General features: G+C 32.5%; 1 protein-coding gene across 1 annotated transcript in view; it reads left to right on the top strand.

Annotated features, from left to right (window-relative positions):
* ECT2 (epithelial cell transforming 2) overlaps nucleotides 1–25,530 on the top strand; it is a 56,422-nt gene that overhangs the window by 12,459 nt on the left and 18,433 nt on the right. The window contains 6 exon segments of the mRNA XM_069472926.1: nucleotides 1,976–2,112; nucleotides 6,399–6,518; nucleotides 11,789–11,857; nucleotides 13,366–13,476; nucleotides 14,158–14,254; nucleotides 15,870–15,951. Coding sequence (XP_069329027.1) covers nucleotides 1,976–2,112; nucleotides 6,399–6,518; nucleotides 11,789–11,857; nucleotides 13,366–13,476; nucleotides 14,158–14,254; nucleotides 15,870–15,951 — 616 coding nt within the window.

Genomic DNA, 25,530 nt, shown 5'->3' with positions numbered 1-25,530 from the left:
CTGTATATTGTCATTAACAAGAAATTTTAGAAACTCTTTGAGTAGCACAGTAATTGAATGGATTGAATAGATAAGTCTTAGTGGATTCTTTTGAAGAATGATTAGAAGGGCAGTTTGGAGACAGGCATGACATAATCTACCACAGTGGCTTGAGTCATTAGATCAGGTGATGAACCAGGATACATGGTGGTTGGAAAGAAAAGTAAGACTCACTGAGGAAATATTGATAGATTGGAGTAATAGGAAGGGAATAAGAGGAGATGAAGGCAAAGTATTTCTTTAAATGAAAGAAATGTTGCTTTGGTGTAAATAGGAAGTTTATATTTTGGGGGAAGATAGTACAGTTTTGGAGAAATCCAGGTTACATTTTGGTAGAAATGTCCATAGGCATTTGGAAAAGTTGGCCCAGGTGCTGGAGATGGGGATCATGATTAGATAATATTGATTTGAGAATTTACTGGTTCCATATTCATAATGGACGAGGGCATGGGATGGTAAGAACTGATCATAAAGGACTGAAACTTGAATATGCATTTTAGGAGACAAGAGAAGAAAATAAACCACTGAAGAAAACAGACATGACAACTGTACTAATATATTAGGTACTCTATCAAATAGAATCTTCAGTTTGTAGATCATTACCTAGACACAATATAATTAAATTAGATCAGAGTATCTTAATTTTTTTCCCACTGAAGGATATTCTCTAATGGCATAGGCTTCTGGATCTGATGAGTATAGCCTGAAATAATGTATGGTAAGTGGAAAATCCTTTGAAGTCTGTTATCTATGAAAAAAAACCATCCAGAGCACCATGGTACACATGATTGTTTTAATATAAAAATGTTTAAAATTATTTATTGAGTACAATTGATATGTTGCAAATATCCATTATGTTTTATGTGTCACACATTCCTACTTGATGTCATATATTCCTTTTCCTATTGAAAAACTTGACATTAGAAGATGCTACATATAATGTTAAAGTATTCTAACCATAGTGATAGTAAGAAAATGTAAAGATTAAAAGCTATTATAAATTTTTAAAAATTTTTTCTTCCATGAAATACGTATAAAATATACTAATGCATCCTCCTTCCACTCTGGGTTGGACTGGATTTATCATTATGTTGCGATAGTGTGAACTAACAGTTTTCAGTTAATGTTGGGCTTTTTGAGGGGGGCTTCCTGTATATATATGTGCAAAGTTTTCTATTATTATAATTGTGTAATCTTAAAAACTTTTTCCTCCTTTTTTTAACAAGTGTTTTTACATGTTGCTTTCCATTTTATTTTATTATTTTAACTTTACCAAGATTCCTTTACCTTCTACTCAGATTTCCCAAATGGAAATATTCTGCCATGTTTGCTTTAGCATTCATTCAGTCAAAATCTCTCTTTTTCTAAACATATACACACACATATTCTTTTATATCTATATTGTTTGAGAGTAAGTTGCAGATGTGATATGCCTTCACTCTAACTACATTCTAATTATTTTAATGCGGAAGTTAACATTAATACTATGAACTGTTCAATTAATATATACTTCACATTTCACTAGTTGTCCCACTAATGTTCTAATGTCCTTTTTAGCAAAAGAAAAAAAAGTTCCTTTTTTTTTTTTTTTTCCCCGGTCTGGGATCCAATCCAGGATCACGTGTTGTTATGTCATCTCTTCCTATTCTCCTTTAATCTGCAGCAATTCTTTAGTTTTTCTTTGTTTTTAATGACCTTGATATTTTTGAAGTAGTACCAAATAAATGGCCTGTGCTATTGTACTCTTAGTTCTACTTATTTAGTAGAAATTTTTTTCTGGCCTTACTCTATGAGGAAATTTTATTTTAATGGAAATCTATATGGTGGTATTATAAGAGTAGGTTATCTCCTCCCCCACCCTTTTATCCTGTTAAGTCTGTACATTTGGTACTTATATCTGGCCTCCATTAAATCTTTTCTCCTTTTTACCTTTCAGAAACACCAAAGTCTTGTACCAAGTCTTCTAAAAATTCCACTCCAGTTCCTTCAAAGCAGTCAGCCAGGTGGCAAGTTGCAAAAGAGCTCTATCAGACTGAAAGTAACTACGTAAATATACTGGCAACAATTATTCAGGTAAGTATGAGTTTGATGGTAAAATGATTTCTGTTCCACTGTTCCTAAGTAAAAAAGTCCAAGTGATCCTGTTTGTTATAAGAAAATTATATAAGCAGATAATTTGATCATAAATATTAAAAATGAAAATCTATGACAAAAATTGCTATTAAGAGAATGCCATGTAGTATTACCTTTTATTCATCTGGAAATAGTACCATTTTAATAATGACTTTAAGAGAGAACAGTCCTCAGTAGATGATCTTAGAAGAGATTGAGTTTAATTCAGAACTTTGCAGGTTCCTTGTCAAGATGCTGCATTTATATTTGGAAGTGGTAGATAACTTCTTCTGAAAATATGTGTTCTAGAGTCATTACTTTATTTAGTACTGTATATATGTGAAAAAAGATTGTTTAAAAATAGCAGTGAAGCATAACCGTGTCGATGTTAGTAATTTTTTTAGTAATCCTTTTAATGTGACACATGAAATATGCAGTGGTTAGCCATAAATAAATGTTAACTCATTGCTTAGTAATATTAAAATGTACTATGAAGTTATTTCTGAAGAAAAGTCAATTCTAATGAATAATCTTTGTAGGATGACATTAAAGAAATTAAGGAATAAACTGAAATTTAAGGTTCTGAAAGACATAATAGGGCATTATTTTGGTATCTGTAGGAAGAAGGAATAAATTTGTTATTCTGTTATTTGTTATTCTGTCATCATAAGAAAATGATGTTGTTACCACTAAGTTTATCTTTCAGTAGAAAAACCATAGGGAGTTTCTATCTGGGTTTAGTTTTTTTTTTTAGACAAAGTCTTGCCCTGTCACCTGGGCTAGAGTACAGTGGTGTCATCATACCTCAACTGCAACCTCACATTCCTGGGCTCAAGCAATCCTCCTGCTTCAGCCCCTCAAGTAGCTGGGACTATAAGCACATGCCACCATGCCTGGCTAATTTTTCTATTTTTTGTAGAAACTAATTTTTCTATTTTTAGTAGAGACGGGGTCTTGCCCTTGCTCAGGCTGGTCTTGAGCTCCTGACCTCAAGCATTCTTCTCCCCTTGGCCTCCCAGAGTGGTAGGATTACAGATGTGAGCCACTGTTCTTGGCTGGTAGTCAAGGTTTTTATAAGGCCTCTGTTGTATTAAATTCTACTTGTTTTTAGTCAGGTTTGCTCTTCTTTCTGCAAGGAAATCAACCTAGATGAGTTTCTTGTTGAAGTTTTTATAGTAAGCCAAAATATGGTTGAGTAGCAGAAAGTCCCTTTGCCATATACTATCCATGTACTTTGGTAGCATTCATTGCTTAGAAATGTAAATCTTTTCAGGCCATGGTAAAATGCATTGAAGTTTCAGAATTCTAATTTGCACGTCAATTAAATTCACTAAAACTCCATTGAAAAAGCCTATGAAATTAGTAGGCTGGAGAAAAAGTTTCATACCACATTGCTTAATATAAACTCATGAAAGGTTTTATTTAAAAGATTGTGGCCTAAATTCATGATAGTGTTTTCTTTAAAGAGCTTTGTTTTAGGACTGTTTTCTTTTTTTGGAATTGGATTTAGAATAACTAATTGTATCTTATCCCCCAAATTAAATGTATATCTAGAACCTTCTTTAATTATTGCATGTAATACTCAGGTGCCCCGTTAATAAAAAGTAGTGTGCCAGGTATTAAAGAAGATTCTCATTTTAAAGAAGATTCTCTTCTTTAGAATGGAAGAGGAGATAAAACATAGACAGTTAACTATAATACCAAGTAGAAGATTATGAGCATCATGAGTGAGGTTTAGTAAAGGTATTAGATTTGTGAGATGGGTTTTACTACTCTTTCAGCTTAGGGAAGGAAGGGAAAAAGTGTGGTAAAGTAACAGTTGAAGTGAATTTTAAAATGTAAATATGATTGGTACATGCAAAGAATACGGGTGAAAAGTCTGAGATTGAGTAAATGATACAGATGATTGAAGAGGTGTGTCATTTAAGGTATTGTGAGTAGTAAGGATAGTGTAGGGGAATGGATACAGTGAGAGCTGAGATAAGACTGCCTGTGCCAGACCAGAGAGAAGGCCCTTGATGTGCTATGCCATGTGTAAGCTATAGAAGAATTTTTAAATGGGAAGGGGCATCAATGATATCATTTGAATTGCCTTTCAGAAAGATAACCTGGTTCACTTTGAAGGGAGGTATTGAAGAGGGGAAACTGGGGTAGCAAAAGACCAATTTGGAGGCTGTTTCAGCAGTCCTTAGAAGAGATTTTGAGGCTCTGAACTTTTTAGGATAGTGTCAGTGAAAATGAAAAAAGAATAGATTTGAGAAATATTGGAAAGGTAGACTCAATAGTTTTTAGCTACCTAATTTTATACGGAGTACTAAAGCAAGCACAGCAGAACTGTTTTAGAATAGTTCAACATGTCTTAAGGCTACAGAAAGTTTTTAATGAACCTTGATGTATTTTGATTGTCTGAATATTTTTGTGTAGGGTTTTTAATAAAACATTGACTAGATGAAGGAATGTTTACAGATTATTACAAATATCTTTGAAACCTCTATTGTGTTTTTCTCCAATCCTATTTTCCCTCCTCTCAGAGATAATCATTATCTGAAATTTTGTACTTGCTCATCACCGTTTCCTTTTTAGATCTATCACAAATGTGTAAGAAAATAAGCTATTATAATTATAATCATGTTACGTATTTCAGTAACTTATTTTTTTCACTGATAGAAATGTTCTTGTGGCCGGGTGCAGTGGTTCATGCCTGTAATCCCAACACCTTGGGAGGCTGAGGCAGGAGAATTGCTTGAGGCCAGTAGTTCAAGACCATCCTGGGCAACATAACACGACCCTGTCTCTATAAAAAATAAAATTAAAAGATTAGCTGGGCGTGGCGGTACATGCCTGTAGTCCTAGGTATTCAGGAGGATGAGGGAAAAGAAGTCCAGGAACGTGAGGCTGCAGTGAGCTTTGATTATGCCACTGTATTCCAGCCTGGGTGACAGAGTGAGACCGTGTCTCTTAAAAAAAGAAAAAAACACAACAACCAAAAAACTCTCTTTACCTAAGTCTAACTTATGAAGATTTTCTTCTGTGTTCTCTTCTAAAAAGTTTCATACTTTTAGGTTTTATATTTGGGTCTGTGATCCATTTTGAGTTAATTTTTATATAAGGTGTTATGTTTAGGCTGAGGTTTATTTTTTGCTTAGGGCAGATGGTATTCTAATACCATTTGTTGAAAGACTGTCTTTCCTCCATTGCATTGCTTTTGCACCTTTGCCAAAAATTACTCTACCATATTTGTGTGAGTTTGTTTCTCAACTTTAATTCTGTTCTGTTATTGTATGTGTGTTTCTCCCTTCCCTAATACCAATACTATACGGTATACTGCAGCTGTATAGTAAGACGTTCCTTTGGCTTTTTATATAAAATTTTAGAATCAAGTTTTCTATACCTACAAAAAGTCGTAGAACTTTGATTGACATGTTAAATCCATAGATCAATTTGGGGGAGAATTGACATTCATACTGTGTTTGAGTTTTTCAGTTGCTGACTGTATATCTTCATTTATTTATGTTGTCTTTGATTTCTTTCAGCAGTATTCTATAGTTATCAGCATCATATACATGTTTTACATATTTATACTTAGGTATTTTTATTTTTTATTATAAATAATACTGCTTTTTAAGTTTTTTTTTTCCATTTGTAAATTACTGGTATATAGAAGTGAGATTGATATGCATGTGTGCACATGTGTGCATTAACCTTGTATCCTGTGGCCTTGCTAAACTAATTTATTAGTTCTTGGAATTTTTTTCTTTTATTTTTTTAGATTGATACAAGCAAGAACATGGAAACAAACAGATCTTCTAGCTTCAAGTCCAGTGTCTTTCCCCTAAACTAAGTTTTACCATTTCTAAAACATTTAATACTTCCATTATGTGTCTAGAAATAACTGATTGCTTATTGCTTTCATCCTTGACTTGAATAAAAGGTTATCTTGTACTAACAATTTTAATGATTGATTTGTAGAACTGTGTGATAAACTTTTACTAGCTTCTAATGTAACATTTCATGACAAGAGTATATATATATACATGCACACACAGTGTATAAATAAATAGTATAAGCAAATAAATAGAATAAAAGAGAAAATGTTAGAAGAAAAAATTTCTTAAATTTAGGGAGAATTTTTTTATTACTTTTTTCTTCTCCGTCAACATCTCATCTCTCCTTTATCATACGCTATCTATATTTTAGCTTTTTCTTTTTCCTACAATCTACTTAAATTAGTCTTTTTTCTCATTTAGTTATTTCAGGTACCACTGGAAGAGGAAGGACAACGTGGTGGGCCTATTCTTGCACCAGAAGAGATTAAGACTATTTTTGGGAGCATCCCAGATATCTTTGATGTACATACTAAGATAAAGGTAAATTTATGTATATTAGGTTGATAGTAATGTTTTTTGGTTTGTGTACATTTATTATCTTTCAGGTACTTCTGATTAGCTAAATAAGTTTTGTACCTAAAACTTCTTACTTCTTCATTTATTCCTTTGAATCATTTGTCACTTTGTTCCAGTGCCTTATTAATGTTTGTTGTTTGCCTACTTTTTTATTTCAATTAATGCTAAAAATTAATAATTAAGGCCTTATGAAATCTTTTCTATAGAGATGTGATTCCTAGTACTATTTTTCTTATGTTCCTACTGTTATTACTCTTGGGTTGTATATTTTTATTTTGACTTGCTCAAAAAACTCTAAAGCTGTATGGACTTAAAGGCCATTTATTCTATTCTCCATTTATAGGCAGATAAATGTCAAAACCATACAAAACAGTACTATCTTTTTAATAATTTTTCTTTGATGAAAGAGCCATGGTTTCTAGGGTCGATCTCTTATGATAAAGTAATTTTTGGACAAGTATAGCTGAATTCTTAAACTACTGACTTAGAAAGTAATTTAGCTTTATTTCCTCTTATTTTTCCTATATAGTACTTAAATTTATCAGTTTTCTCCTCAAAATAACCTATATTAATGTTTATTCTACATTCGATAAAAAAATCTGAATTACAGAATATGTTCAAGCACATTAAATTGCTTTTTTCATTTTAGTGCACATTATAAACAAAAATATAGAAGCTCTATAAGTTAGTGAAAATACAACTTAGCAATTGCTTACATTTTGTATTTTATCAAAATCTTTGATCATATTTCAGTTAAATTCTAAATCTAAAGGGAACTCCAAGGGAATCTTTATTTGTTCAAAAAGTTTAAGAGGCTACAAAGTTTCATGCTAGTTTGCCTTTGTTTCCAGTTAGTATTCTGAACAATTGGAGAGGGAAGTACTTTTGAAATATTTTTTGTTTTATACAAATCAATAAGAGGAACAAAAGTAGAGTTGAAAAGTCAAGTAGATTTTCATCTTGGTGTTCTGCCACCAACTTGTGTATCAGTTTGAATTTGTGTTAGTCATTTAGTTAGTTAGAGATTCTTCTAAGTGTTTTACAAGCATTAACTCATTTAATCCTCTATGGGGTAGGAATAATTACTCTCATTTTTCAAAATCGGAAACTGAGTCACATACAGGTTAAGTAACTTGTCCAAGGTCACAGAACTAACAAGCCCTAGATCTAGTATTTAAATGTTGCTAGTCAATGCCAGAATTCATTATATTGCCCCAAGGGTAGACACACTTATAATCTTTTTCTTCCTTTTTTTCCTTTGAACTGTAATTTTGAATAGTTAAATCATCCTAGTTCTTGACACGTGGGCTGTTAAAGTAGTCTTGCTCTGAGTTTACTTTTATGCTATTAAAAGTAGTTTTTTTCCCTCTTGAACTTTTCTGAATCTGCTAGTATAGGAGAGTGGTTCTTGAGTTATTTTGTCTCAGGATACCTTTTCATTCTTAAAAATTGAGGCTCTTTTGTTTATGTGGGTTTTATATATTGGCAGTCACTGTATTCAAAATTAAAACAAAATTTTAAAATGTTTTTTAAGGTCAGGTGCAGTGGCTCATGCCTATAATCCTAGCACTCTGAGAGGTTATTGGTTGAGCTCAGGAGTTGGAGACCAACCTGAGCAAGAGTGAGATCCCATCTCTACCAAAAAAAAAAAAAAAAAAAGAAAAGAAAACAATTTAGCTGAGCATGTTGGGGTGTGCCTGTAGCCCTAGCTACTTGGGAGGCTGGGGCAGGAGGATCACCTAAGCCCAGGAATTTGAGGTTGCAGTGAGCTATGATATGATGATGCCCCTGCACTCTAGTCGGGCAACAGAGCGAGACTCTGTCTCAAAAAAAAAAAAAAAAAGTTTTTTTAGATGTAAAGCAGCTTTATTGAGGTACATTTTACGTGTTTTTAAATTCACCTATTTAATATATGCAATTCAATTATATGAGTAACTTTACCAAGTGGTGCACATCACCATAAATCTGCTTTAGGACATTTTCACTCCCTATTCCCAATAAGATGTCCATTTTATAGTTAATCTTCATTCCTAGCCCCAGCCTTAGGCAGTCACTAATCTACTTTCTGTTTCTATGAATTTGCGTTTTCTGGACATTTCAAATATTTATACATTGATAGTGCATATTTATATGGTATTATAAATGCATTAATACAGTATGTGGTATCTTATGTATTTCTTCTTCTTACTTAGTATGCTTTTGAGGTTCACCTGTGATGTAGCATGGTAGTAGTTTGTTCCTTTTTGTGATCAAATAATATTCCATTATATGACTATACTGAATTTTTTATCCATTCATCACTTGATAAACATTTAGGTTATTTCCAATTTTTGGCTATTATGAATAATGCTGCTATGAACATTGTGCACAAATCTTTGTGTGAACGTACATTTTCATTTCTCTTGAGTAGACACCTAGGAGTAGAATTGTTGGGCTGTATGGTAGTTTTATATTTTAAAGTTTTGAGAAACTGCCAGGGCTTTCCATTATTTAAAAAAAAAATTTTAATTAATTTTTTTAGCGATGGAGTCTTGCTATGTTGCCAAGGCTGGCCTTGAACTCCTGGTCTCAAGTAATCTTCCTGCCTCAGCCTTCCAAAGAGCTGGGACCCATCCTTTTTTATTCCCACCAGTAATGTATGAGGGTCTCAATTTCTCCACATTCTTGCCAGCACTTGTTATCTTTTTTTTTTTTTTAAGTTATAACCATCCTACTGAGTAAAGCAGCATTTCTTGTTTTAATTTGTATTTCCCTAATGATGAAAGATGTTTATTAAAGATCTTTTCACACGGTTGTTAACCGTTTGTATATCATCTTTGGTGAAATGTCCACTTAGATCTGTTGCACATTTTTTGGCTGGGTTATTTGTCTTCTTACAGAGTTTGTAACTGTTCTCCAAATTCTGATTGCAAGTCCTTTTGAAGTACAAAAGTTTTTTAATTTTGATGAAGTCCATTTTACCTAGTTTTTCTTCTGTGGGCTCTGATTTTGGTGTCATATTGAAGAAATTTTTGCCTAACCCAAGATTTTCTCCTATGTTTTCTTCTGAAAGTTTGTTTTTTTTTTTGAAGTAAGGGCTTAAGTTTATCTTTTTGCATGTGGGATATCTAATTTTATATTCATTTAAAATAACCCATTATTTGATTAAAAAAAATATGAATTACAGAATATGTTCAAGCACATTATATTGCTTTTTTCATTTTAGTGCACATTATAAACAACATGGCAACATAAATAATATTCTTTATGAAAACCAATTTCTAAAATAAAGATACTTGCTAAGAAGAGTGGTGATATTGTCATTTTTTTTACTGTCTGGCTTAATAGAAGACTGATTATTATATCTGCTTCTGTATTTAGTCTATTGTGCTATCATACATCATGTAGCCTCTACAAAACTACTGTATACTTGTGAGAGAATGAAAAAGTTAAATCATGCCTTACTATTATAATGAAAATAGTTGAAAAAAATTTTTTTTTTCTTTTTTTTTGAGACAGAGTCTGGCTCTCTTTAGAGCACAGTGGCGTCATCATAGCTCACTGTAACCTCAGACTCCTGGGCTCAAGCGATCCTCCTGCCTCAGTCCCTGAGTAGCTAGGATTACAGGTGTAAGCCACCACACCCAGCTAATTTTTCTATTTTTTGTAGAGACAGGGTCTTGCTATGTTGCTCAGGCTGGTCTGGAACCTCTGGCCTAAAGTGATCTTCCTGCCTCTGCCTCCCAAAGTGCTAGGATTATAGCACCATGCCTAGCCTGAAAATAGTTTTAATCTCATGGATCCTACTAAAAGGGTAACCCAGGAATCCTCAGATGACCTTTGAGAACCTCTGGTGTAAGAGCTTATTGATTGATTTCTACTTTAAAATCACTTACAGTTTCAGTTAGATTATGTCATTTCATTTTGTCATCTGATTTTTGTGTTATAAAGCTTTTAAATGTCTTCTAAATTTGTACAAAGATGTAATATTTTAGAATGAGGAATTTTATAGGAGGAATTTTTTATAGGAGGAATTTAATTGATCACAGATTAGGAAACTGTGGTTCATGGGCCAAATCCAACCTACTGCTTGTTTTGGTAAAAAAAAGTTTTATTGGAACACAGCCACACTCATTCATTTACATATCGTCTATGGCCTTCCACGGTACAAAGTTGGGTAGTTGTCACAGAAACTCTATGACTTATAAGCCTTAAAAATTTACCATCTGGGGTCCTTTAAAATTTGCTGGCCCCAGTTATAGATTATAGGCTTTTTTTCTTTTTTTTTTGGAGACAGAGTCTTTCTTGCTCAGTTGCCTGGCTTAGAGTGCCCTGGCATCAGTCTGGCTCACAGCAACCTCAAACTCCTGGGCTCATCTGATCCTCCTCCTGCCTCAGCCTCCCGAGGAGCTGGGACTACAAGCGTATGCCACAAGGCCCAGCTAACTTTTTCTATTTTTAGTACACATGGGGTCTCACTATCACTCAGGCTGGTCTCAAACTCCTGACCTCAAGCAATCCTCCCGCCTCGGCCTCCCAGAGTGCTAGGATGATAAGCATGGGCCACTACACCCGGCCTAGATTATAGATTTTAATGACTGATATTAAATAAGATGCTTCAGCTGCCAGATTGAAAGTAGTTTTCTGTAATTAATAATACCAATTAATAAAAGATATTAAGCCTAGGTGTGGTGGCTCACACCTGTAACCCTAACAATTTTGGGAAGCTGAGGGAGGAGGATTGCTTGAGGTCAGGAGTTTGAAATCAGCCTGAGCAAGAGTGAGACCCCAACTCTGCAAAAAAAAATAGAAAAATTTAGCTGGGCATGGTGGCACACGCCTGTAGTTCTGGTTGCTCGGGAGGCTAAGGGAGGAGGATTGCTTGAGCTCAGGAGTTTGAGGTTCCAGTGAGCTATGATCACTCCACTGTACTCTAGCCTGGCAAGACTCTGTCTCAAAAAAGAAATAAGAAAGAAAAAAAAAAGATATTCAACTATTACATTATATTGGGAAGTTAGGCTTAGTCTTATTGACTTGACACTAGATTTTATTATTTATTTTTCAAAGGATATTTTCTTTGTAGTCAAAAAGTTAATTCTTCATTGAAGAGAAAGAATGGGATATTAATTATTTTGCACATCAAGTTAAGACACTTTTTAAAAGCACTTCTTGCCAATGAATATCTTGGAAATATTAAAACATATATAAGGGGCCATCAAGTTTAATCTTAAATGTTTAAATTTGTGCTATTTCAGGATGACCTTGAAGACCTCATGGTTAATTGGGATGAGAGCAAAAGCATTGGTGACATTTTTCTTAAATATGTAAGTATTTTATTTCTTTTTTAAGTTTCCAGATTAAAGTATCATCTCAGCAAGGGCTGCCAAGAAGTAAAATTTACCTGTTTAAATGGGAGAGGTTTTAAAACTTTGACATGGTTGTGTTTATAAAATATATTGGAAATATTCTTATCTTCTGAAACATGCTTTCTATGTACAATTTGATACTTTTTTGATAGCTCAAGATCATCATTAGAAGAGTGCTAATTATTGCACTATGCTATGATTGTTTTATTATGTGTAAAGTTATTTCCCCTTCATAAATGGCTACAGATTAATGATTTTTTGAAATTTTCTATACTTAAGTTTTTATTTTTCTGTTTTCTTAGTTGATAACACTTTTTGCTGTCATTATGTCATTCTGTTTAAAGACTTCTAATGAACTGCTTCTTTACTAGGATGAGAACCACACAACTTAAGTTTTATAAAATAATTCATTTCCATGAGTTAGCATGAATAGGATTTATAAGTTTCTTTGAATCAGTTTTGTATGTTTCAGTGCCTTGAGTACTGGCACATATATTTTGTTTTGAGTCCTCTCGCCAACCTTCTTCCTTATCAAATAGTCTCTGAGGTGTTTTTGTCTGGTTGGCTGAGAATTCCAAATATATAAATTATTGCCATGTCTTTTTTATACCCATTAGTTTCCATTTTGCCAAGATATTTTTCCTTTTCTTGCTTGCATTTTTAGATAATAAAACTGATCTTTTAATGGTGGTTTGGATTCTTTAATAAATAATAGTATGCTCTTGGATTCTATATGGATCAGATCTAATTGAATTGCCATTTTATGATCTTACAGAAGTTTTCTTTGTCATGTTTGTGTCAATACAATAGGCTTTAATATACTTTTATTTCTTTCTGGGTCTTTATTTTCAGTTTTATTTCTTTCATTTTAATATAGAGGGGTGGGGGGTTGTGAGGAGGGGTGCTCTGTTGCTTTGGTTTTTTTTGTTGTTACTGTTGTTGTTGAGACAGGAGTCTTACTCCATTGCCCTGGGTAGAATGGAGCAGTGTCTTTGGAGCTTATTGCAACCTCCAACTCCTGGGCTCTAAGCGATCCTTGTGCCTCACTCTCCCTGGTAGCTGAGACTACAGGCTTGCACCACAATGCCCGGCTGGGTTTTTTTTCCCTTTCCTTTTGGTAGAGATGGGGGCTCAACCCTTGCTGTGAGGCTAGTTTCGAAGTCCTGAGCTCAAGCAGTCCTCCCGCGTCAGCCTCCCAAAGTGCTAGGATTACAGGCTCTAGCCACCGCACCTGGCCTACTTTTTAGTTTTTATGCTTATCTACCAATTGATGCATTTTGTTTAACAATTAAGTCTTTACTAAGAAGTTTCTAAGATAAATTTTTGTGTATAATTCGAGAAAAAACTTATTTTTAAAAGCTTTATCTTAGACTTTTTTTTGCACCCATATGTCAGATTGTTTCACTGTCTTTAATGGTGACTTGCGTAACCAATTAATGGGTTTTTTCCGTCTTTATTCTTTCTAGTCAAAAGATTTGGTAAAAACCTACCCTCCCTTTGTAAACTTTTTTGAAATGAGCAAGGAAACAATTATTAAATGTGAAAAACAGAAACCAAGATTTCATGCTTTTCTCAAGGTAATATATATTTCTTTCAAATAAAAATCTGAGAATCATTTCTGAAGGAATTTATTAAAATTATGAAAAAGTTAAGTAGATTATAACTTTGGCAAAAATGTGTCCATGTAAGAACAGCTTAATGTTAATCTGTTAATTTTAGTTATACCTGTGAGTGACAATGATGTTTAGTTTTAGAATTTTGATATATTAGGTAGTAGGAACCAAGAGGCAGCTGAGTGAATCAGAATGTTTTATGTAGTTATTTAAAAAAAGAAAAAAAAAGTTATATATATGTTAGCTCTCAAAAACACCTACAGATTTTCCAGTGAAATTTTGTTTCACCTTTAATGATTTTTTTTCCCTTATAGGTGCCTTACGTTGTTTATCCAATGGTATCAGCATAATTAATATTTTAAAAATTTTTTTCTTGTAAATGATGTAGACTAAAGAGAAACTTAAGATGAGATATATGGGGTGTGTAGAGGAACTCACTTTCTGTGAAAGTGTTAACCCTTGGCTGGCCAAGAGGTCATTTTTGGCCCTGGAAGATTATTCAACCCCAGTAATTTGCCAGAGAGTAACCAACATCCACCTCTTCTCTATTAGTTCTTATCAGGGACACTAGTCTAATAAGTGTAGGGTGTTTAATCTTTGCAGTAAACCTTTTTTTAAGTTGTTGAATAAATTAATTCCTTTCAGATAAACCAAGCTAAACCAGAATGTGGACGGCAAAGCCTTGTTGAACTTCTTATCCGACCAGTACAGAGGTTACCCAGTGTTGCATTACTTTTAAATGGTACTTGTCTAATCTGTTTTCAGACTACTTTAGATAATTTCTTAGAACTGTTTTTTTCTAAAAAAGTTAAAATTATTTTCATTTTTGTAGTTTCTTAGATTTCAGCATTCAAGTTTATATCTATCTTTTACATAGTAAACATCTTTATGGATAATATTAAAAAATAGTTACTGGCACTACAAAAATTCAGTCTGGCCTGAAATGCTTTATTTGTTCTGATACCAGTTACATTGACTGTGATTATAAGTACTTTTGTCTTTCCATTTAAAAGTCTTACATTTCATGGTGTGTCAGTAATTCAAAATCAGTTTATATCCAAGTATTTACAAAAGTCACCCACAAAATCACAAGGAGAGAACTGATTCATAGATAACAAGTTTTTTTAGTCTTTTTCTGAATTTTAGTAAAATTTTGTATACTTGGTCTTCTGCTTATTTTTTTTGCCTTAGATTGTTCAGAATACTCTTGAAACATAACTATTTATTCTAGAGCTTAAACTATAGATATCAATAGAAGGGAATTTTATAGTAGAGAGTTGTTATAAATAAATTTTGCCTGTGGTTATAGAAAAGCATATGTATATTCCTTTACATTTAGCTGATTAGTGTTTTTAGAACATGTCAGTTTCTATTTTTATTTTTTTAGTTAAGTATGAAAACTCAATTATAAGGAGGAATAAGTCTGTAATAAAGCATTTTGATACCTAAACTTTAACAGTAGTACTATGTATAGCAGACAAGGAGGCTAATTTTGTGACTGTTTAATCTATTTTTTTCTGTAAAATACTTCGATTAGTGCATGAATTATTGTACCAACTAAAAAAATTGACATTTTTGTTTTCTTTAGGTTATCTAATGTAATTGAGAATTACCAGCCTATAAAATGATTTCCCTACTCTTTAAAGTTATCCTATTTTACATATTAAAAGGAGAATATATGAATAAACTTACAAGTTTCCAAAAGATTGTATTTTTTTTTGATCTTCTTATCTTCATTATTGTTTCATTAAGGACTTACAGAAATCCATAAAATGTTGTCATGACTAAAATGAACTTGATTTCTGAGTTTTATTCCTGTTATTCCACATAAACAATTAGGTGGACATGGTACTAGATTGAGCCTCAGTTTGGTAAGAATGTGCTGAGGGTGACAGAGGGAACATAATAAACAATCTGGGTAAGAAGAGTTCATCTATTAAGTAGGAATCTCTAAAATAACAAAACCTGTGCTTAAGGACACCAAATGCTCTCTGTCATGTAGCTATGGGCCCCAATATGAAATATAAAATGTGTAATCATTTCTGAGCTATTTGAAGATCATGTGTTTTCATTCAGCACCATGGAGAGGATTTGAGGACTCTAGGACAGCAGTGTAAGAAAATCTGTTATGTATTCTGAAAATTTACTCAGTAAAAAATGTGGAAACCTTAACATGTATGCAATAAGAGATCTTTTTAGGGAACATTGCCTAAAACTGTTTAGTTTTGGTTAAGTAAAGATTGAATATTATCTTTAAAAATTAATCAGCTTATATCAAGATGGATGGCATTTTTAAGTCATAGATGGGGAAGCACTGAATTCTTTTTAATCATGGAAAAACCATTTTATTATTATAGATCTTAAGAAACATACAGCTGATGAAAATCCTGACAAAAGCACTTTAGAAAAAGCTATTGGATCACTAAAGGAAGTAATGACGTAAGTACATTATTTCAATTTTTGATTGTTCCTTAGATTTAGAATGGAATTGATAGAACAATTAGAGTCATAAATGGAGAGAAAAATATCAATGGCAAATTTTTGTAAAGTAATATCTGAAATATTTTTCTAATAGTGTAGTTTCACATTAAAATGATGACAAGTATTATAAGAATACATTGATTAATCAAAATATTTACTTCTGAAGGTATTAAAATATTAGATAGAATAATAATGACTTGGAATCTTGAAAATGTTACAAATGCATAAATAGACATTTTCTTAATTTACTTCCAGTCATAGCTTATTTTTGTCTTCATATTTATATGAACTGCCTACATGTCACTTGGGAATTTGACCATGTTAAATGAAAATGTATATTTTCACTTTTACTTTTCACTTTTTGTTTTTTACCTAGAATTTTATGGAATTAGCAGGATTGGCTAGTGATGTATAAAAAATACAAATTCAATGAAATTGATTTGGAGAGCTTGATCATTAATCTTAGGCTGTTTTACTCTAGGTCTAATTTGGAGATAGGTCTGATCTGATCAGAAATAATCTTCTATTATGATCAGAGTAGAAAACTGTTGCCATTAACTGTTATGCCTCATGGGAAAGCACTTCAACTCTTTGAGTTTTACATATTAGTGCATTTAATAGATATAATTAAATGATTTCTGATATTCCAAGAGGTGCTTCTATATGAAAGAGTTTTTTTAAAATACTTGCATAGGATATCTGAGAAAAACTTTACTAGCTCCAGAGAGAGGGTCCATCAAAGACCTCTCTCTTATTTGAGAGGATAATGCTCAGTAATAATAATACCACCTTCTGGTGCTGCTGAAAGGGTTATATATACAGTTGTCCCTTAAAGGCCGTTATAGGATTATTAACTGGCCTAATTTCAATATTGTCTCAGGGAACAGGGGGCACAAAGACAGAGAGAGAGTTGGAGGAATGGCTGTTTAGTGGAGGACTCAGAACACATATATTTATTGATTAAGTTCGATGTCTTTTTTGGGCACTGTTCCTTGCATCCCACAACAATATAATAGTAATGTCCAAGATCACTGATCATAGATCATTATGATAGATTATAATAATGAAAAAGTTTGAAATATTAGAAGAATTAACAAAATGTGACAGACATGATGTGAGCATGTGTTTTTGAAAAAATGGCGCCAATAGACTTTCTTTATTCAAGATTGATAGAAATCCTCAGTTTGTAAAAAATGCAGTATCTGGGAAGCTCAATAAAGTGAAGCACAGTAAAATGAGGTATACTTATATGTACATTCTAGGATTTTATTTAAATGGAATCAGATGGTATAGTCTCTTTTCTCTGGCTTTTTTACTCAGCATAATTATTTTGAGATTATTTCTTATTTTGCTTATTTCAATAGTTCATTTATTTCTGTTGTTTTCCATTGTGTGGCTATATCACAGTTTATTCATTTTCATGCTGATGGACATTTTGATTGTTTCCAGTTTCTGGCTATTCTAAATAAAGCTGCTATGAACATTTGTGAAAAAGTCTTTATTTGGACATATGCTTTTATTTCTCGGGGATAAATTCCTAGGAATAGGAATGGTGAGGTTAGATGGTAGGTGTATTATGTATAACATTCTCTAAGAACCTGCCAAACTATTTCCAAGATTGTTGTGATATTTTGTATTCCCACCAATGTGTGGAGTTCCAGAGTCTACATGTCTGTACCCAATACTTGTTGGGGGGGGTGTGTGTGTGTGTGTGTGTGTATTTATATATAAAATGTCAGTCATTTTAATTTCTGACAATCTAATAGATGTATAGACAATCTAATAGATGTATAATAGATGTATGTAAACTACTCACTGTAGTTTTGATTTGCATTTTCCTAATGACAAATGATATTGAGCATCTTTTCATGTGGTTTTTTGGTATCATGTTATCTTCTTTAGTGATATGCCTTTTCAAATCTTTTGTCTATTCATTTTAAAATTTGGGTTGTTTTCTTATAATTGAATTTTGAGAGTTCTTAGTTAAAAGGATTTGTCAGACATGTGACTTACAAATACTTTCTCCTGTGGCTTGTTTTTTCTTTCTGTTAACAGTTTCTTGTAAAAACAGGCAAGAAACTGTTTTGAAGTCTAATTTATTAATTTTTTAAAATGGTTGGTACTTAATCACTTTATCTAAGAAATATTGGTCTAACCCAAGTTCACAAAGACTTTTTCCTGTTTTCTTCAAGAAAGTTGATAGTTTTAGTGTTTAGGTAAAAATCACTTAGGTCTATGATTTATTTTGATTTAGTTTTTATATATAGGGTATGGATCAAAGTTAGTATTTTAAGTATGGAAATCTGTTCTAGCACTATTTGTTGAAAAAAAATTCTTTCTCTCCTGAATTATTTTTGTACCTTTGTTGAAAATCAGCTAACCATAAATGTAAGAGTTTATTTCTGGACTCTCAGTTCTATATCATTGATCTATGTCCATGCTTATGTCAGTACCACACAGCCTTCATTACTTTGCTTCAAGTTTGAAATTGGGAAGTGTCTTCCATCTTTGTTCTTCCCTGTCAAAATTATTTTTCTTATTTTGAGTCCCTTAAATTTGCATATGGTTTTTAGAATCATCTTGTCAGTTTCTAAAAAGCAACGGCAACTACAAATATTGGGTAATTTGAGTAGGGATTTTATTCAATCTGTAGATCCATTTGGGAAGTATTGTTATTTTAGCAGTATTAAGTCTTCTGATCTGGGAACGTTTATTTCCACTTATTAATAGTTAGTTCTCTAATTGCAACTATATATTATAGTGTTAGAGCATAAGCTTTGTGGGGTTTTGTCTGTTTCTGAAGTATTTTATTCTTTTTGCTGCTATGGTAAATGGAATTACTTTCTTAATTTCATTTTTGGGTTGATTATTGTGAACGTATAGAAATACAATAGACTTTTATATATTGATCTTGTGCCTTACATCCTTCCTGAACTTGTTTATTCTAATTTATTTTTAGTGAATTCCTTAAGATTTTCTATAAATAAGATTATGTCATCTGCAAATAGAGATAGTTTTACTTTTTCCTTTCCAAGCTAGATGCCTTTTATTTTATTGTCTTACCTAATTGCCCTGGCTAGAAGCTGCAGTACAATGTTAAACAGAAGTGATTTGAGTGCACATTTTGTCTTATTCTTGATTTCAAAGGGAAAGCATTCAGTGTTTCCCTACCATGTATGAGTTTTTGTAGATTACCTTTATCAGACTGAAGAAGTCCCCTCTTATTTCTAGTTTGTTTTGTTTTTATTATGAAAGAAATATCATTTGGTTTTTTTTTTTTTTTTTGAGACAGAGTCTTGCTCTGTTGCCCAGGCTAGAGTGCCATGGCGTTAGCCTAGCTCACAGCAACCTCAAACTCCTGGGCTCAAGCTATCCTACTGCCTCAGCCTCCCAAGTAGCTGGGACTACAGGCATGTGCCACCATGCCTGGCTAATTTTTTCTCTCTATATTTTTTAGCTTTCCAAATCATTTATTTCTATTTTTAGTAGAGACGGGGGTCTCGCTTTTGCTCAGGCTGGTCTCGAACTCCTGACCTCGAGCGATCCTCCCGCCTCGGCCTCCCAGAGTGCTAGGATTACAGGTGTGAGCCACCACGCCTGGCAGAAATATCATTTCGATCCAACTGTCTTATAAACTGATGAGTTTATGTTTTACTATCTTGTTACTAAAATTCTAAAATAAACACTATAAGATCTTTTGTGTGTGTGTGTGTGTGTTTACATATATGTACATGTATTAGTCTATTAATATATGTTGTGTCTACGTAATAAAATCTGGCATAGTCAGAAATCGTGTTAAGAAACTTTATTCTATTCCATTGGTTTAAATGAATGAACATGCATATAAAATATAGTAAGCCCAATTAAAAAAATTTTTAGTTTATATGACTTATGCAAATCTTTGATAAATGAATTGGTTTTAAAATTGTTACTAAGATAAAATTTAAAATGTCTTCAAAATTGTGAACATAAATTTTTACTTAGTTTTATTGGACAGTTTTAAATTAGTGTCTGCTAGATGTTTTGAGGGCATGAAGCTATAAATGCAGACTGCAACAATGGTTTTTGTGCAATTCTTTGATAAGTGAGAATAATATTGTTGATTTAATAAAACAACTGTATCTTCAAAGTTATTGACAACATACCTATGTATTTAACTTTAAGGTTCTTAGGAAAACACCTGATATTAACAGGCTATAAGATTGATTAATAAAAAATTAACTTAAAATAGTGACTAGCTCTAATATCTCAACTTTCATTAGTAATCTAGGTATAATTGTTAAAAAATAAATTAGGTAATTGTCTCCCGTCCAAGTACTAACCAGGCCCAACCTTGCTTAGCTTCCAAGATCAGATGAGATCTGGTTCAGGGTGGTATGGCTGTAGACTAAATTATGTAATTGTAAATGGGATAAACATTTATAAATAGACATTACATGTAATTTGAAATCTTAAAGTTATGTCGTATTAAATGTCTGGGTTATATCTAAATACGATAAAAAACTAAAACCAATCACTGAATAAATGTTCTTGGCTTCTTACATTTTATAAAAATACTAAACATTTAGATCTATTAATATGTAAATTATAAAAAGACAAATTTTTTTATTACAAAATAATTTTGTCTAATTTGGAGGTTATTTAAAGGCTGTTTCAAAATATAAATTTAAGAAGAAAATAAATACAAGAGAAAAAAACCCAGTAAGTGAGAGAGAGAGATGTTTTAAAGAAAGTTATGGATATAAAGATGTATTTTTGGTTAAAAAAAGTTAAAAAAATAATTCCATTAAAAGATACTCTTATGTGATAGCTTTTTGTCCTAATGTAAAATGATTGGTTGTTCCAATGTGCAAAAAAATTATAGGACTAAGACTGGGGGTTTAAGAAAATGATGAAAGGTATAAATAAGTCAAAGAGGATTTATGAAGGGTAAGTTTTATAAAGGAAGGCTTATGTGTTCAGGTTGGCTGGAATTGGAAAGAAATTCTAATTTTTTTCTAAAAATTAAACATTGGTGTCAGGTGTTCACTGATACAGTACCAAAATCCTTTGTTTAAAACAATGAGGTTTTCTTTTTTTTTTTTTTCTTTTTTTTTTTTTTTTGAGACAGAGTCTCACTCTGTTGCCCGGGCTAGAGTGAGTGCCGTGGCTTCAGCCTAGCTCACAGCAACCTCAAACTCCTGGGCTCAAGCGATCCTCCTGCCTCAGCCTCCCGAGTAGCTGGGACTACAGGCATGCACCACCATGCCTGGCTAATTTTTTGTATGTATATATTTTAGTTGTCCATATAATTTCTTTCTATTTTTAGTAGAGACGGGGTCTCACTCTTGCTCAGGCTGGTCTCGAACTCCTGACCTCGAGCGATCCACCCGCCTCGGCCTCCCAGAGTGCTAGGATTACAGGCGTGAGCCACCGCGCCGGGCCGAGGTTTTCTTGAAGTATTGATGTGCTCTTAATAAAATTACAAGATGTTTTCATTTTTAATTCTAAAATCTGTTTCTTTAATAGCCATCTTCTAAACTGCAGACACTTTTTATTTTTTGCCCCATTTTTTTCCTGAGATCTGTTTAATTTCCCTTGATTCAGGTTAAAAATGTCCTCTTCATCTAAAATGATTTTATTCTTATGGTAGAGTTTTCCTTTTGAAATTTCTCAGATTCATATCTCAGAGATTCAACTTTTGCTGTATCTTGCAGCACACATTTGCTGTATCTTAAGAGGTCATATATCACTCACTGTCTTTAGCTTTTTCTCCCCTTGAGAAACCTTGGGATGATAATGTGTTTCTTCAGCTTGGCTGCTTCTGCAATTTTTTTCTCTGGCTCCAACTATTGTTACTGTCTGACACTAAAATGTTTATCTTGAAGGCCTTGGTTTTGTATTTGTGGCCTTGGTTCTGTACTTGTGGTTTTTCTTGATCTGTCTGAATTGTTATACTCATTGTGTAACATTCTTCTTGTGTCTGTTTAAATTTGGTTATCCTTTTCTTCAGGTTCAATTTTGAGGTTATCTAAATGAGCTTCTGCTAAGGAGAAACAATCATACTACAGAAGGTGTTTCTTTACCTTTTTGGTAGCTGACCTAAGAAACAAAGAATTTACATTTCATCAAGATGATTTCCTGTGTTGCCTTTAGTAGGTTTTTGATTACCTGGAGGAAAAAAATGCCCTCAGCTTTAAAAAGGTGTTTTTTTTTTTTTTTTTAATCCACGTAGGTAGTTCTCTGTATTGCTTTTAAAGTCTTTTGGTTATCACTCTGGTTATATAAATGACTATTACTTCACAAGTGACCTCTGATCCTATTTTGATCAAGTGTTTTGAGACTTTTTGTTTGTTTGTTTGTTTGTTTTGAGACTTTTAACATCTTTGACAAGCTTCCTCAAAATCAAATTCTAATTTAAGTCTTTTTAACTTAAAATTAACTGAGATTTTCGAGGTAGGCCCTTGGAAAGCATCTAAAGATACATCTCTTCTCTTGTAGAAATATTTACACATTAACTGCCATGTGAGTTGTATTTAACTCATGATAGTTTTGAGCGTGGGGCCTCATGAAGCATATATAACTCACACGTCTCTTTACCTTTACCCTTATGAACTATTTTTCAAGTTGCATATAACTCATGCACAGAAAAGAATTAAAAATAACAAAATTTTCATTAAATTAGAAAGAATCATTTTGTTTTTGGAGTTTTTGTTCTATTTTCATAATAAAACACTGTGGCCCGAGGGAAAAAAATTTTTTTTTCTAGTGTGGCAGTCAATGTGTTAAATGGTTAGGTTTATTTGGTAAATTATATAAAAAATTGTCCAGTGATAGATGATACTTCTTTTAGCTGCAGTTATGAGTATATTGTTGATATAAATGTTTCAAAAATTATATAAATTCATAGAAACCTAATATATTTTTAGTAATAATTTTGGTTATCTTAAATGCTATATGTAATAGCATTTCCTTGTCAGTTGTAAACTTTCATAAGAGTTTTTAACCATGGCTATTCTAAGTTTTTTTTATCCACACTTATGTTTTGAATTCTTCTCTAGAAACATTTATGTTCAGATTCATGAAAAAGACTTGTTGACAAGTACTCTTAAGTACAGGTTTCTAATAAGTTTAAGATCAGTGGACTAAATAAACATTTCCAGAGCTCTAATTTAAGAAACCCAATGGATTCATGAAACTACTAATGGAAATCAAGCAGAACAAAATTTATTAATAATTACATAACATTGCATAACTGATGAAGATAATGGTTTTATGACTTTATTTGAAACATTGATGGTTCTTTACTCAAATATTTTGTTTTCTGGATTTATGACAGTTTTTTCTCTTAAGCTATCTATAATTTACAACAATTTGGTCAAGTATACTTTTGTAAACACAGATAAAAATAATTTGTTTTTCTTTCCCTACTTGATTCTTCCACAATTCAAAGAACTATTTTTGATTATTTTTATGGCAATATGGTCATTTACAGAAGTCCAATAAAAATCTACTTGCTCTTAATAGCAGAATACAATAGAAAACATTGGTTATACTACCAAAGCTTTGACTGAAATGTCATATTTGAAAATATGCATAAAATGCCTGATTTCAAAAGTTCCCAGCCTTTCAGTGAGTAAATAAAAAACTGTCATTTACTGGCAGGCCCAGGAACCTTAAGACTATAAGTAAAATCTAAAGTCTGCTTTGGTTTGGCTTCCTAGCCTCAAGAAGTTTTTAAATCTGAGATTTCTATGTGATCAGTGTAAAAAAAAAAAAGTTATATTTCCCATAAAAACCTATACAACACCTGTTATTAGATTTTAGCTCTGTTTATTGTTTTTGAGTTCCTTTTACCTACCTATAGACTAGACTAGATCCTAAATTCTTCTAGGTTCCTCTAATCCAACTTTCTTCTATAAAATTAATAAAAATGGGAACTGTCTTGTACCTAAAGCCCTATAAACTGAAACTAGATAAATTTTGAGAAAAAGTCTTGTGCCTGATGTATAGAGCACACAAAAAGTTCACTAAACTGCCTGATGCCGTAACTGGAGATATTCAAACTGCAAACTAGGATAAGTTGATGTTTTTCATTCTGTTGAAAGCTTTTTCCAAGGCATCAGAACAACACTCCATATCATAATGAGACTCTTACCCTTCCTAATGCCTACCTTTTTCACTTGACAAAATAATGCTATAATTAAAATTTCACAATCAGTAACTGCTATAAATAACTTGACAAAACCTGACCTAAGAAATCCTTTTAATCTACCTAATGGGTAACTTTAACAACATTTCTAACACAACTTTTTCTTCAAATTGTACTGGTGGTCCCTTTTGTAAAGTTGGCACTCTCTTTGATTTAACCCAGTCATAAAATACTACTCAATTACAACAGATCTCACCCAGTTTCTGCCATGGTCTTTTGATTTGCTTAGTTGGTTGCCCTCAGGCTTGTGCTCTTGGTTCAAAACCATTGTATAACTAAATTTATAATGTTGTTTAATTATTTTTTGTATTACGATTTTTAAGACTTATTCTTATTTCCTGTTTAATCTTTGTAAAGCCAACTTTCCCAACAGGATAATGTTAGCTCAATACTTTGTGATGATTGCTAATACCTATGGAATTAGCAAGATGGAACTTGCTGCTGGACTCCAGGAAAACCTGCCCTGAGAAAATTTTTCCTACCGGCCTCTTTGTTACTCAAGTGTACTTACATGACTGTAAGACTAGTTTTACCCACCATCATAGCTCACCGATCCGCTTGCCAGCTCCTGGAAACTTTACTAGTGCTATTGAGCTTTCTTAATAAATAGTACAGTTACATTTCTCTTTCTAATAGAAGTCCCAACCTTCTTTTTGTTCTTTGAACATACCAAAGACCACCCAGGCTGTGTATATGGCCCAAAATACAGTTCTTCCTTCCCAAAATAAAATGCTAATTTTAGATATTCATCTCTAAATTTTATCTCTGACTTTGACACTATTGCTGTCTTCAATTTTACTAATCTTTTCTTTCACAGTGTTTAATCTGCTGTTATTCTCATCCAGTGTATTTTTCATCTAAGACATTGTAGCTTCCATCTCTAGATGACTGATTTAGGTCTTTTAAAAATATGTTCTATTATCTTTGCTTAATATGTTCAATCTTTCCTATAGTTTTTTGAACCTACGAAGTAGGTATAATAACTTCAAATCATTTGCTGATTCTATCGTCTGTATCACTTGCAGGTTTTTTTCCTCATTATGAGTCATATTTTCCTGTTTCTTTGCATGCCTGGTATTATTTTCTTGTATTCTAGACATTGTCAGTTTTATTTTTCTGAGTACTAGATATTTTTATATTCCAATAAACTTGAGATTTTTTCTGGGATGCTGTTAAGTTACTTGCAAACAATTTGATCTTTTCACAGCTTGCTCTTAAACTTTGCTAGGCAAGATCAGCATAGCATTTAGTCTAGAGTTAATTTTTCCCACTATTGAGGCAAGACCTTTTTTAATACTCTATGGCACATGAATCTTGAGTTTTTCTACTTTGATTGATGTCACTGT

This window comes from Eulemur rufifrons, chromosome 7, assembly GCF_041146395.1.
Source record: "Eulemur rufifrons isolate Redbay chromosome 7, OSU_ERuf_1, whole genome shotgun sequence".
Lineage (NCBI taxonomy): Eukaryota > Metazoa > Chordata > Mammalia > Primates > Lemuridae > Eulemur > Eulemur rufifrons.
The sequence above is the reverse complement of the archived record's forward strand: the minus strand, read 5'-3'. Positions and strand labels throughout refer to the sequence as shown.